We start from the raw sequence: 15,440 nt of genomic DNA, 5'->3' as shown, positions 1-15,440 counted from the left end.
TTGCTGGACTGACTTCAGTATACCCACCTTTGGTCACCACTCTCCCCGACATGTCCCACTGTGAACAGGCACAGGGCCACAGGTTATAGTTCCTGTTCCCCACCATATCTGTCCCCAGCCTGCTTCTCCTGACTCCCCTGGCTTGGGATTCCCCATCTCTACTTCCCTCTTCTCCCTACCTCATCCTGGAATCCTCCTCATCTCAAGCTGCCTTTTGTCACAGACTTTTGTGTCTGACAGACACAAGTCATCATGTGTCTGACAGACACAAGTCATGCACTTCCTCCAAGGCACCATGTGAGAGATGGTAGTAGACCTTTGAGCTTCCACTGGTTAGAGCTTCTGGAGCCCACTTTGAGGTTTCTTTTCCTTTGCATGCATATGCAGGTGTGGTATGCATGTATATACGTATTACATATGTGATCACCTGTATGTGGTCATATATATATGCAGATGCATATTCTGTGTGGAGGTCTGATGTTGACATCCACTCTCATTGCTGTCTGCATTTTTATTGAGGAGGAGTTTCTCTATTGAACCCAGAGCTTACTGGTCACTAGTGTAGCTAGCCAGCTTGTTTGAGAGTCAGGGTCCCCTAACTCTCCCTCTTTAGTACTTGGATTGTAGATGGCCACCACACATGCCAAGCTTTTGCATGGTTCTTGATCAAATTCTGACCAGCATGCTTGCTCAGCAAGCATTTTACCCATTGAATCATTTCCTCAGTTGCTCTGGATTTTTACTGAAGACACCTGAGTTTCCTGTGGTATTTGCTTTGGCTTTGTGTTGGGCTTTGCTTTTTTTGTTTTACTATATTTAAGAATCAGATTTGCATTTTATCTTCTACTAGATGATAAGCTCCATGAGAGAAGGAATAGTGTTTTTATGGAACATTAAATAACCAGTACCTTGTCTCTTTAAGCCTTGTATAATATTGATAAATAATATTGAATAAATTAACACTAATAAGATTCCTGTTCTTTTCTGATAAAAATACTTGTTTTGAAAGCTAAAAATTGTAGAAAAGCATAAAAACAAAATGTCTCTTCAAGTAATGCTTGAAGGTCAGGACTTAAATTGTGTGTGTGTGTGTGTGTGTGTGTGTGTAATAAACATACAAAAATAAGCACATGCTTTTGGGACACTCATAAAGTTTATCAAATAATCAGAAATACGAGTTTCATATATCTCGGCTACATGGTATTAATACTTTTCCTTTTGAGCCCTTGCCTTTTTAATGGCTGCCAATAAGCTGCTGTAGACATAGCATGAACTGCTGTCTTTTACTGTCTGTGGGCATGTCAGCTGCACCGAGTCATCTTTTTGTACAAATCTGACTATATTTTGATTAGATGTAAAGTGAGTTTCCCAGTTTAAAGGCTGTGAAGGTTTTAGGAATCTGAGTATGTTGTGTTACTCTCTAGAGAGAGCTTGTATCTGTTGTTTTGAGCTAGAGTCTGTCTCAGTACACCTTTGTCTTTATTGAATAATATTCATATTTTTGTCATTTTGCTGTCTAAACAGGTGTGTAGATTTATATTTATCAATTGCAATAAGAAATGCTTTTCACTTTCCGCTTCCTCCTCTTTTTTATCTCTCTTCTCTGCACCGCATTCTTTCTTCCTCTTGCCTTTGACACCTGTCCCCATGTGAGTATACCTGCAGCACAGAGAGGGATCGCGCTTTCAAAGGCCCCTGACACCATATATTCTCAGTAAGCTGTCTGCAGCAAATATAGCAGTGTTGTGCCCTGGGCGGTGTTTGCTCTATGGTGGTCTGGATGGTGCTACCATGGGTTACTAATCATGGTTACTGACTAGGATAAACTTACCGCCAAAATTCTCTTCCAATATACAGCTTACCAGTGTCACATAATCCCAGCTCCTGATCATCATGTAAAATGGGAGCCCTACCTAGTCTGAAACCGTCTGTGAGTGATCCCTATCAAGGTGGCATGTAATGGCCTTGTTATCCTTTGTAGGGTCCACACTCTGTGCCTCTGAGCAAGTTTCTCTCCATTATGAACATTGCCAAGCTGATCCTGGAAGAAGCCTCAAGATTGCTGAAGCTCTTCTGGAGGGTCTCAGTCCCCACAGATGGCCAGTGTTCTCTTCACTGTGAGCAGGTAGGTGATCCCACATGCTCAGAGGCTCGAGTACACCAGAGAGGCCTGCATCTTTGTTTATTTTATTACCAGTTCAGGTGTGCCCAACTTGAGAATATGTCAGAGGGCAAGGTAACAAGCGCCACACTAAATTCTTACCTAATTCCCAGCATGCCATTATTGAGTAGGATCCCATTCACACTTCGTACATGAATAAAACAAGTTCAGGGCCTGGGTTGAGGGGCTGATATGAAAGTATACATATGTGAACTCTGGAACTTTGATAGGTTTTGCATGTCAGCTTGTCCTTATGGCCCAGCTTGCTCATATTCCTAGCAGTACCTTGCACTTTAGCTATCTCTGTCTGGACCTTCTGATCTATTGATGGCTTCCGCTGGATTTTAGTGAAAAACTATTTTAACTATTTGAGAGTGAAAGGTCAGGAGCTAGGCAGGTGGAGCCTTCTCTTGCCTTTTATCAGTGGGGCTTGTGTGTGTCCTGGCACAGTGTTCAATTCTCTGGCTAATCACAGGCCTTCTTGAGAGAGAAGCAAGCACGAAAAGGATAGTAGAGCTCTGCTTAGCAGCTCAGTAGATGTTTCCTACTTTATTTGACTGGATGGAAAAAATGTTTTGTTTTTTTTGTTTTGGTTTTTCGAGACAGGGTTTCTCTGCGTAGCTTTGCGCCTTTCCTGGAACTCACTTGGTAGCCCAGGCTGGCCTCGAACTCACAGAGATCCGCCTGGCTCTGCCTCCCGAGTGCTGGGATTAAAGGCGTGCGCCACCACCGCCCGGCCGGAAAAAATGTTTTGCAAAGGTGAGCAGGAAGGCAGAAGGGAAGTTTGCATTTCAGGTCACCCCTCATTTAGTTTTGGCAGCTCTCAGACCTCCAGAACCAGGCAATGAGGTTGTTTGCACGGAAAGTTCCCATGACGCGAGTGTTCTGGGGAGGAATTTGGGTACACCAAGCTTTAGGATGTTCATAATCATTTGTGTGGCATGGGGCAGTCATTCCGAGCCCACTTTTAGTTGGTGGAGCATTGGCTGAAAAATGAGTGATGTCATATGAGACCACTTGAGCTCTAGCCTTACTGGCTTTTCCTTCTCTGAAGCCACAGACTCTTTTCCATTGGAGGCTTACACGACACAAAGTCTGCCTGCTGTGTATGTCCTGTGCCCCTCTGCTGGCTGCCTCTTACCCTCGAGTTTTATATGTTACATAAATAGAGAGGGCTCCTTGATCACTCAGCCATAGCATCATCTTCTATTTCATCGAAGCCCTTATCACACATTGTAATTATATATTTGTTTGCTTTAATGCCTGTCTCCCTGTTTTCCTTCAGGGTCTGTGTCTGTTTTGTTCATGTTTTTTAATGAATGAATGACTAGATGGATGAATAATTTCTTTCCACTCTCCAAAATCAGTGCCTGCTTTCAATTATTTTAAGGTAACATGTCTGAGCTAAACAATGTTTTTGCCCTTAGCAGACAGAAGCAGCTGTTTGTTAAGTGGACAGAATCCAGTTATCCAGTTTGTGTCTAATACATGCACAGACACACAATCACACACACGCACACAGGCAAACACATGCACATGCACACACGCATTAAATTTGTAGCCCTGTTGATCCTCTTCCACTTGCAAATCAGTCTGGTGACTGTCAGTGTTTGTGACTGAAGGTTTCTTAGGTAACTGATTATGTTCATGTCAGTGTCATAGGATTTCAGAGCTGAGGAGGACTTCAGAGATACACCAATGTGGTTGCTGGTGTACATGGACCCCTGTGTGGTGGGAAGTTGCTTCTGGGCACATTTCTTTTTTCTGCCTGTTCTTCATGTGGCACCTTTTGCTTAGTGTGTGTGAAGCAGACTTCTGAGTTTATAGCAGCAAGCCTAAGCACTTGACAACCTCCTCTTTTCTCTGTGTTGTTTATTTGCCTTTATATTTAATTTATTTCCCCCTTCAGCCCCTAGCAGTGCTCTGGAAAGTGTATCAATTTATCTGAGAAATGTATATGAAGGGTTGCCAAATGTAGACATATCCTTAAAACAGGAGACTCATTGGACTATGATGGCTTAGCTTGGAGGATCAGAGGTAGAAGATGATTTTTCTAATCAACACTGTTTTGTAGAATTGACTTTGGAGCCATATAAAACTTTATATAACTATAAATAGAGTTAATCAAAATGGGAGTGAGGGAGCAGTGTCTAAAAGTTCATAGCAGTGGAAAATCAGCCAGCCATACTGTGTATCGCTGGGGACATGGCCATGGGAGCAGACATGCCAGTGATACACCACACTGGTTTGAGACTTCCCCAAAGCACACAGTTTTCAATGGTTTTCAGTGGTTATGTTGTTCTCAGATACTGATATTAATAATCTGGTACATTCCTGTTGTAAGATAACTGTAAATTCTTTACATATCTTTATTTTTTTTATGTGTGGGCACATGCTTGTGTACTAGCATGCAGGAGGAAGTCAAAGGACAACCTGTAGAAGTCAGTTTATTCTTTCCACCTTGTGGGGTCTGGGGCTTAGCCTTAGGTTAGCAGCTTTGGTAGCAGGTGCCTTCGCCTGTGATGTAAGATAAACAATGCGAGATTTCATTAGGAACTGAGTTTTACTAAAAGAACAATAAATATGAAACCATAGAAATGAAAACCACATAATCCTAAATTTGAATTATAAACATAAAAATGAACTCTTGATGCATTCTCTGTTTTAAAAATTGACTGAATCACTCCACATAAAAGGCTGTAGAAATAATTGGATTCAGAGCAGCAAGCCCAATAGATATCCTAATGTTGGTTCTGAGGGCCTCTTTCCAGGGCTTGGGCCAGGGGTCCTGCAGGAAATGGCTTCTTTCAGGTCTGGGCAGATACACAAGATGAGCTTAGAACATATAATATGCTAGTGAGGAAGAGGGAGGTGGATCCTAGACTTGCACCACAGCATCCCCTGGAAGTTTTTGAGAAGGCAGCTGCCAGGGCCTCATTTCTGCCAGCCTGGTGTCTCTGTCAACACTCCCAGGAGCTTTGAGAACCACAGATTAAAAGAAAGTAGCTTGTAACAACAGAGTTCTTGTTTGGATGCTGGGTTGAATGGATTTTTTTTTTTTTTTAAAGAAGTCTGTCTTTGGTTATTTTTCAGGATTTGATAATAGATTGGATTGAGCATTCCTAACACAATTGCTTTAAAAGTCTGGTATTTGGGGTTTTAGGTCCTCAGATGAGTCCTACTCAAATAGGACTCAGGAGTAAACTTCACTTTCTAGGTATGCTAATGCTATCACAGGTTCAAAAAAACTTTTTAAGTGATGTATTCTAAAATAGTTCATAAATGAAATGACATGGTCAGTTTCAAAATAATTTTGGAGGGAGGCTAACCAGTGTGGCCTTGAATTGATAGTTGCTGGTTCTGGGTGGGTTCCTGGATATTCCTGTCCAATTCTGTCGACTTTTATAGTATTTGAAATGTTCATCATAAAAAGGAAAAGGATAACCAGGAATAAGCAGGAAAAGAAAAGCCTACCCCAGAAGCTGGACAAAGCATGATTGCGTGTGTGGCCTCTGGGAGGGGTGTCTTCCAGTCCTATTTGTTGGTCTAAATGCCTGCTTGGTGCCAAATATACTAGTTACACTAAAATCTTACCCCTTATTGTGGTCTCAGGTACTAAGGTAGTTTTTTTTTTCTTTTTTAATTCACAAATAGAGTATATTTGGACAAATAGGTCAAGGTGTCGTCATTCATTTTTTTTCAAAAATTAGCATATTTTATATTTAATTGACGCAATTATACATTTTTATGGAACATGCTATGAGGTTCCAGTGCATGTGTACAATGTGTAACAGTAAGATCAGGGTGATCGCCATACCCACGGTTTATCCTTTCTTTAGGTTGCCATCATTCAAAATCCTCCCTGTTAGCTGGAGTGGCACATTCTTACTCCCATTTTCCAGAAGCAGGAGCCAACACTTCAGGATGTCACATGACTTGCCTCAGAATTGTGCAGCCAGGAAATGGCAGAACTAGGCTCCGGAATCTTGCTGTATACTTTTGTCATGAGATGAACGGGAAGATTTAAATCCAGTGGAACAGCATACATAAATATTTAAATTTCCTTGTTTTAAGTGCTAGCTTGAAGATGTACAGTGTTAGGTGAGTGCTAGTAAGCAGTGGCCTGCAAACTGGAGACTGGCACCTGTTCTTTGATAGGCACTGGTACTCAGAGAAAAGAGAAGAGCTCTTTGCTGGTTGGGGTCATTGCTGCCGTCTGTCCTGACATGGCTTCCTGAGCTCCCAGTAGGAAAGGGGTAACAGTTGAAGTGTTAAATTGTGGCTTTGTGGCATTGTGGCTTTAAAGAATATATGAATAGGGCGAGGGAGATGGCTCAGGTGGAAAAGTACTTTAGAGGAGTGAGGGCCTGAGCACCCATGTCAAATCTGGGTGGGGGGGGAGAGGGAAAGAGAATATACTTTTTCAGACAGCCTGAAGTCATGTCCCTTGGAAATACTAACGTTAATGCTTTATGCCATATCAGTATACACATCTATGTAGATAAGCTGTTCAGTTTTATGAACAGTTGTTGGTTTTGGTTCCTTTATCACTAATCATAATCATCTATCAATAAAGTCCTGAAACATCATTTTAGCTGCAAAATTATTCCTTCCTATTTAAGCCCTATGCTGAGCTGACTATAGAAAGAGCAAAGGGATGAACCAGGCAAACTAGGAAAGGATCATCCTCCCCCAAGACTGCCTTCTGGGCTTCCACCGTACCCTTTTAATGTCACTTCACTATGGTGTGGAAGATGAACTAGGCATTGCTATTTCAGTGTAACAGATACAGAACTGCAGGGTGACTTTGTCCTAGGATGTGGGGCCTGTGAAATCATGACGAGATTCGTGAGCTCCTGGCCTGTACTAGAGAATCAAAGCAAACCTAATGATGAAATTAGAGTCCGTTTTGGAGAAGCACTGAGGCCTTTGTACCTGCCATGATTGGTTAATCTTAAAAGGAAATTGAGGCGGAGAATCAAAAAAAAAAAAAAAGATACATACCTGAAACAGTTTAGCTTAAAACAGATAAATGTGCCTTCATTTGCCATTCTTTTGATGTAGGGCTAGACCCTTTCTTTGAATATGGGCCTGCTGATTGGAGTTCCACATCTTCTTTCTTTCACAAACCACATCCATAATGTATTTCTGTCACTACCAATTTCTGTTTCTTTAAGATGAAGAGGAAACTTGAGGCACTTGCAGAGCAATCTGAATATAGAATCTTATAGACTGTTCCTCCTACATCTTTTACAGTTGTCTCGCCCACACCTAATTTGCCAGCAAAGTGTTTTTCAGTGACTTGCCTTTAGCTGTCTCCCATAAAGCATATGTTAGTTTCCATACGGCCAGCTTTCTGTCCATACATGTGGCTCACAGTTCAACTTAATATGTAATTAGATTCTGTTATTTTATTGAAAGCGCAGATACCATAAACAAGTTTGGAAACAAACTAGAAAAGATTCTACATGAACTGCCAACTTACTGTGTCCTTCTGGTAGCAAAGGTGGTTCAGTGCAGCCGAGAGAAAGGGGGTGTCCTTAGTCCTGGAGCCATGTAAGGGAGTCTCTGTTGTGCCACTTCACAGAATGGTGGATTTGGCACCCATGCTCCACTCTGGAAAAAACAAAAAAAAATCAAAGTGGGTCTGTACTTGCTGAGTATTGTTGTGTTAAGATTAAAACATTTAAAAAAATTAAATCAGCATTATAACTTCTGATAACAAAAAAGAAACTACAAAAATTTGAACTCACCATTGATGTTTGGTTACCACATCAATATATGTTTATAGCTGTAGGGATCTGTGTTTCCTTTTATGAAACATAAGTGCCTCAGATACAGCATTCAGTCTGTTGATTTGGGCTCTTTCTTTCACTAATTATAATCATCTTTTGAAATCAATAAATAGATTTCTACAGCATCCTCTTTAATAGCTGTCAATTTTTTTTCAGTGTAAGTACCACAATGTATTAATTCAGAATAATATGAAGCAACTCAGTGCCCATGGAGAAAGACACCCTCCTGTGCTGATGTGATTATTCCTGGGGGTAGATGCTGTGGCACAGAACGGCCAGGTCAGAGAGATACATACATTTACAGTTCAGTAGGTCTTGTATCTACACTGGGCCACAACCATCCCAAGTGCTACCAAGGTCCTGATAGTTTTCTTCCTCACCCTGGATTTGGTCCACTTTTGCTAATGTGCAAAAAAAAGGGCTTCTGGCTTAGATATTTTGCTAGTGAAGTTGAGCCTCTTATGATATTATTTTTGGTTTTTCCTTTGTAATACGGTGTTTTATGTTATTATATTTTTCTAATTCTTTTTTCTTTAGATTGGAGAAATGAAGGCAGAGATCACCAAACTACACAAAAAGTTGTTTGAACAAGAAAAGAAGCTGCAGAACACAGCAAAACTTCTGCAGCAGAAAAAGCACCAGGAGAAAGTCATCTGTGATCAGTGTGAGTGAGAGGCAGGGGGTGGGCGCCACAGCTGACCACTCTCCTGCCTCTGTGGTCAGAGCTGACAGTGCAGCCATGGCTTACACACTTTGGAGCCCAGGCTTCTGAGATCATGCCTCCTTCTCGAGTGTTTCTTTTCCTGCTTCACCCTTTTAGAACTACACAGTCAGTTCTGCCAGGGCTGTCCTCTCATGGGGTGACAGATTGTGCATTATAGAAACATGGGAAGGACCTATAGGAAGGGCCCCCTGAGCTGATTTTGAAAGGAGTAGACACTGTCATCTGGAACATAGAATGGCAGTCTAGGACAGGACCTGCAAGGACAGAGGTGAGGATTAGGCTTTGTGTGTGAGAACTCAGAATGATCTTGCTGGTGAAATAAAAGTTGACTGTGCAAGGCTGAGGCAATAGGGGCCAAAGACCAGGGCCTCTTGGGAAAGACCTCCAGGCGAGATTAAAGTGGCTCCCTCCTGCAGAGGATCAACCTGGCATGCTTCATGTGAAAGCTCTGTATGGTGTTCCTACCATGGGCTTCAGAGGAGAAGGAAGAAAATTTAAGGTCAGGGCTGGCTCTAACCCAGCTGCTTCAAAGACTTTCAACAGCTGTGTGCCTGTGTTCAAACCTGCAGCACTCCTCACCAGTGTGTGGAGACAATCACCTTCCACCAGGCTCTCCCATCAGCTCAGCTCTGGCCTTCCCCATGCCCTCAGCTTGCTAGATTGCCTGTCTTAGGAGTATCACCAATGGTACCTTCTTCTGTCCACTACCACAGCCTAGGACTGCTTTCTCAGCAGCATTTCTGCACAGGGCATAGATTATTGCTAAGTAGGTGGTTTTATCAGCTGCCCTCTGAAAAACACTATGGGAATAGTAAGGGTTTAAACTGCAAATGAATGAAATTCAGTTATGGCCAGGCCCTGGGCTCATGTCCTGTGTCCTTTTCACAGGCTCAGTCATCAAGGACCTTAGACTTACTGAGGGATGAGGGGGCATAAAACTTCAGGGTTATCAACTGAGTGCCTGCCTGAGGCAGCCTGAAGGTGGTGTGAAGCTTTGCTCCAAGGTTAAATCTGATTGGCCCTGAGGGATGTCGGTCAGACAGCAGAGGAGCAGCAACGGGATTCTCAGGCATACTGTAAGCAAGAGAGCAGTGGGTGTACAGGCATGCTGAAAACATGTGAAGGCTTTCACTTGAGCAAGAGTGCATATTAGTTTTCTTGTCATGTGATACAGTCCCTGACAGAAGCAACTTGAGGAAGGTAAGTTTGTTTTGGCTCACAGTTTAGAAGGTGTGAAGCTAACCATGGTGGCTACATAGTGGGATCAGTTCCTGTATGTGGGAATAGTAGCATGAGGTAGCTGGTCATACCATGTGGCAGACAAAAGGCAAACAAAATTAGAGGGACCAAGCTATCATCCTCAAAGCCTATTCCCAGTGGCCAATTCACACCAGCCAGGCCTCACTGTACAACTCTCCAAATAGTCCCTCCAGTTGGGAATTGAGTGTTCACACATGGGAGTCCATAGGGGACATCTCATGTCCAAGCCGTAACAGAGGGGGAAATGGGACAAAGAGCCTGTGGGCTGGGTTCAAGGGGGAGCAGCAGGATTTGTTGTAGTTCTTTTTGTATCAGATATCACATGACAACATGGAGGGGTCATGAGGCTTAGGAGGTCTATGACAGTCCCTCCAGCACACAGGGCTGTGGAGGAAGGATGAATTGGAAGAAGGATGACTTTGAAAGACAGGTGATTGCCCAACAGACAGGATATTGTTGGATTGCCTGAGAGACTTATTTCACTTATGGAAAAGAAAAGCTCTCAGCGATGTGAGTGACAGTGACAGTTGTGGGCATGCTCGGGTGCTACGGAGCATTTGGGCCAAACTCTTGGGGAAGCAGGGGTAAGAAGTGGAACTTCACACAGCCTGAGTCCAGGCAGTGGGACTCGGGCACACGGTTCCCTTCTGAAGAGCCTTAAGGCTCCTGCTGCTGATTCTGGTTTGGGGTGAGGAATTTCAGGAGCCAGCAGAATTGAGCTCAGGTGGTAACCCTACTGTGGTGAATCAGAACCATGCTATGCCATATCTTGGGTTAGTATGTAAGGACTGGGAATGTGCCCAGGTTTCAGCTTTACCCTCCTGTGTGACATGCATTAAGTGTCTCTGACTCTGAGTTTTAGATTCCTCCTCTCTAGACAGAGATGGCAATTTTAAGCACAGCTGGCCACAGTGGCATCTGTAGAATTTGGAGAGTGGTACCACCAATATCAAGGACAGAACAGGTGGCCCACAGATGCTGGTTGTTCCCCTTTTTTTCAGGAAATGGTTCAGTGCCACCATCAGTATCTGTTAGGCCTGGTTTGGAGCTGGCCTGACCAAGGACAGGGTGAGGATCTTGCCCCAGGTCAGCTGGCATGGGTCTGGCCTGTGACTCTTCTGTACCGGGTTCTACCTCTTGGCCCAATGAGCTATGTCCCTGGATATTCCTAAGCCCTCCAACCTGCCAACTCTGTTCCTGGTTTTGAAGTGACAGAGTGACACTGACATGGTGTCCCCTACCCCTCCTTCTCCATGTGGTGATGGGGATGAGAAAGATCCAGGGATTGCTCTCAGTGGTTGGGCTGACACTGCCTCCTCTCAGAGTCTGCAGGAGAGACCTGGGAAAGGGTGAGACATGGGAACCTGAGACCCTACTATTCACGAGTCACATGGCTTGGCACGTCTGTGCCTCAAGCCCTCTTTTGCCAAGTACGGGTAGTAATCCTGTGTCACAGGATTGGGATCTTCAGTGAGTCAGTACATGTCTTGTGGCCAGGTGAGCCCTCCGGTGGGCATTTTCCTTTCCAGTCTCTAGTGGGGTGAGAGAGCCCTGGACTGAGTCCAGTGGCCCATGTGTGTGCCTTGTCTCTGTACTGAAAGTCAGTCTGATTTGAGATGTATTCTTTACCACTCTGAGCCTTGGCTTCTCATCACAGCAGGAATTTCTGAATGTTGGAACATGGGTGGTTACCTGTTTAGATGTGAGAGAGACTTCAAAACTTGGGCCAGGGGATCCTCAGTGCTTATGACAAGCTTGACTCACTAGGTATATCCAGTGGTCTTTCAAGATTATTTTTAACCTCCATGACATGACAACCTTTTCTGGGTCACAAGCCCCTTGATGGATCTTGAGAAAGTGGTGGTCTGTTCCTAGAAAGATTCACAAATTCCTGTCCACAGCAGAGCTGTATGCTGGGTCCAGTATATTGGGCGCATTGTGGACCCTGCATCCAGGGGTAGGGTGGAGAGAGAGGGGCAGGGTACTCCTGTGAAATTCTTTTTACTCAGATAAAAATGAAGCTCTGTCAGTTGACCCCTCTGCCTCCAGATAGAAATTTTTTTGTGAAACAAGAAAAATAATTCCTCTAGGTGACCACAGAACAGTTATTCTGCATAAGGGGGCAGTGGCCCGTGTGCTGCAGTAAGTCACAGGGAGTCTGAGAGCACAAGCCAAGGGGCCGGGATTCTGAGGAGCAGGGTACTCCTTGGCCCTCACCGGTACTAATTAGAATGGCTTCTTCTTTTCTTTGAGCTCCAGCTGGCCTCAAACTCATGGCCATCCTCTTGTCTCTCTGCATCACAAGTTCTGCCTCTAGATTCCTAAGCAGGCTCAAAAACCTGCCATTTCTCACTGTTTTAGTCTTTGCTAGACAAGAAGGGACTATGAAAGAAAGCACCTTTGTTCATAGTTGCTCCAAGTGGTGGGTACACCTGTTCTCAAATTCGGACACAGCTCAAGTGTCAGTGAGCAGGGGCCTCTGAGCTCACCCATTAGCTCACTCCTGTTTAGACAGAACACAGCTTGCCCTGGGGGACCATGCTAAACTCTTCCACCAGCTGAAGGGCAGGAGGAAACAAACATGCCCTGAATTCTTTCTCTCAGGGTACCAGAAGCATGCTTGAAGAAAGGCTGTGTAAAACTCGTGATTTCACGGGACTTCCCTGGACACTTGGCATGGGCTCCCAAGTGTGGGCCTGTTTCTCACACTGCTTTCTAGAGGGCCCAGGACACCAGAGGAAGCCAGGCACTGTCAGATCCTGCCCTCTATACTGCCCAGCACCATCATCCTTCTCTATCTACAGAAGGTGATCCCAGGTAGCCATGCAAAGCCTGGCATTGCCTCTCATAAACAGCATGCATGTTCTTCCCTTTGGGTCCCTATGAGGACTTGAAGAAGTGTCCATGGCCCATCCTTCCTGAGGTGTAATTTGGCACAGGGAGTTGAAAAGGGACAAGTGAGGGCCTTATACTTCTCTCTGGTCTCGATGGTTCAGGGCTGTTGTGTTAGTTACTCAATTTTATAACAAAATTCCTGAAAGAAGCAATGTAGGAGGAAGGATTTCTGTTAGCTCATGGTTTGGAGGAATATGGCCCATCATGGTGAGGAAGGCTCACAGGAGCAGCACAGTCTGGGCTAATGTTGGCCAGAGCCAGAAGTACATATCCCTTTTCGAGCATTGGCACCAGCAGCCCACTTCTGCTAGCTAGGCCACAGTCCCAAAGGTTTCTTAAGTCTCTATGATGATAACCTTTAATTGTGAGTGTGACATAACCTCAAATTGCCTGGGAAGAGAGTCTCAGTGGGGGATTGTCTACATTGGGTTGTCCTGTGAGCATGTCTGTAGGGAGGGCTTTCTTACTAAAGTTAATCGATGTAGGAAGACTCAGCTACTCCCTGGGCAGGGGATTCTGAACTGGTAGGAGTAGAGAAACTGAACTGAACACAACCAAGCAAGCAAGCCAGAAGTATGCATGCCTCTCTGCTCTTGACTATGGATGTGATGTGACCAGCTGTCTCAAGCTCCTGCTACCTTGACGCCTACAGTGATGGACTGTATGTATGGTGGTACCACTCTCCAAATTCTACAGATGCCACTGTGGCCAGCTGTGCTTAAAATTGCCGTCTCTGTCTAGAGAGGAGGAATCTAAAACTCAGAGTCAGAGACACTTAATGCATGTCACACGGGAGGGTAAAGCTGAGACCTGGGCACATTCCCAGTCCTTACATACTAACCCGAGAATTGTGAACTAACATATACCCTTCTCAATGTTGCTTTTTGCCAGAATATCTTATCACAGTCACATTAATGACACTAGGACACTCTCCAAAACTACCAGAGGGTCATGTGTTCAAACATGAGCCTGTAGAAGAGCCTTCAAAAGTTGTCCAGTTGTCCAGATCCGGACTTCCCCCTCACTGGCTTCGTTTCCATTCTACTCTTCTGAGGTCTGTGGCTCTAATTGTTCCCTTCTTTGCTTTCTTCTCAGTGGTCATCACCCACCAAGTCCTTCGGAAGGCCAGGCGAAACCTGGAGGTAATGTCCCCTGAGTTGTTTGCACTGAAAGCTTTGGGTAACTGGGGGTTGGGGACATCCAGACTGCCTTTTTTGAAGAATAAAGTCAAAGGTGTGACCAAGGGTTACAGCTTCCACAAGCAGCTGTAGTTTCTGCTCGAAGAGCATGAAAAGTTCCATTCTCTCACACCAGTCCTCAGTGGACACACGGATTCTGTTTTCTATGCTGTTTCACTATGAGAAGTTCAGCAAACAGCGGCCCACACAGAGGCATGTGTGCAGTCTTTCTGGAATGAATGAATAAGTGATTGCAGTGTGTGCTCATGGTCATTTTGTTCTGATGTTTACTGACCAAACTGTCTTTGAAAGAAGTTTTAAAATAGTGCCTCGCCTTGAGCTCTGTCGGGGGATTTACTTCAGACACTCCATGACCTAATATTCTCTTTCTCCTTTTTCCCCCCTTTCCCTTTTCCTAGCGAAGGCCTAGGGCTGCCCATCCAGGAACATCCAGTCCCAGCAGACCGGGCTCGTGAGGAGAGCTTTCAACTAATAAAGCTTGTGGTTCTGAGATCACCTGCCTCTATGTCCTCACTGTGACTCCAGAAGGTGAAGGAAGCAAAGGCTTCTGGCCATAGGAAGTGTGGTGTTGTGCAGTGATTTCTGTCTGAAAGTTGGCTTGAGGCTCCTGTCTCAAAGGCTCCATTGCTTTGCAGCCAGGCACCAGAAAGGCCTTGAGCTCTGGATGCTGTGATCTAGAGCACCGTGCACACTGGTGGGCTTCACATCCACTCAGATCTCAGAACTCAGTTCTCAACCAACCCCGCAGTTAGAGGATGCTCCTTAATGAATCATCCGGTTTCAAATGCATGATTCATATATTCTGGATGGAGCCTCAGAGTACAGGTCCTGAACTCTTACACCAGTGTCTTGGGAGCCACTGGACCCTCAGATCTCACATACTTCTAAGAGGAAAGTGAGTCTGTGTGGGATTGCCTTGGCACTGGGTCTCTGCAGGCAGGTCCTCAGCTCCTACCAGCCTGCCCTAGAGCAGTCTTCTAGGCTGCATTATTTCAGATTAAGAACCAGAATGAGGCCTGGAGCTGGGACTTAGCTTTTGCACTGCCCTCTGATGCTAGCTAGTCTCCTGTCTGCTCAGCTATCCATGTTGCTCCCTGGTACACTTGCCGCAGCCCTGTCACTGCCTTTCATGTTGAACTAACTTAGCCTTGTCCTGAGCTACATGGGTCCCTGAGCATTCAACAAAGCCTGGCTTAGCTCTGAATGCAGCTGACTTTTCTTTCAAAAAGAGTCCATCATGCTGACATGCTGCTTCTTATCATCTTCCATCCTTCCACCTTGCCTGCTACCTCATCTCTTTGCTCTGACCACTGGGAGGTCCTTTATCTGCTCTGGTCCCTCTGCCTTTCCCATCTCTAGACTCCCTTCTAGTCTTCAGTTCCTTTTTCTTGAATCTTCTCCCTGTT

General features: G+C 44.7%; 1 protein-coding gene across 1 annotated transcript in view; it reads left to right on the top strand.

Annotated features, from left to right (window-relative positions):
* Positions 1–14,526, top strand: part of Cdk5rap2 (CDK5 regulatory subunit associated protein 2) — a 186,428-nt gene extending 171,902 nt beyond the window's left edge. The window contains 4 exon segments of the mRNA XM_028885700.2: positions 1,982–2,125; positions 8,494–8,620; positions 13,931–13,977; positions 14,433–14,526. Coding sequence (XP_028741533.1) covers positions 1,982–2,125; positions 8,494–8,620; positions 13,931–13,977; positions 14,433–14,489 — 375 coding nt within the window. The 3' untranslated portion in view covers positions 14,490–14,526.
* The last annotated feature ends 914 nt before the right edge of the window (positions 14,527–15,440 follow it).

Source organism: Peromyscus leucopus, chromosome 2, assembly GCF_004664715.2.
Source record: "Peromyscus leucopus breed LL Stock chromosome 2, UCI_PerLeu_2.1, whole genome shotgun sequence".
NCBI classification, from domain to species: domain Eukaryota; kingdom Metazoa; phylum Chordata; class Mammalia; order Rodentia; family Cricetidae; genus Peromyscus; species Peromyscus leucopus.
The sequence above is the reverse complement of the archived record's forward strand: the minus strand, read 5'-3'. Positions and strand labels throughout refer to the sequence as shown.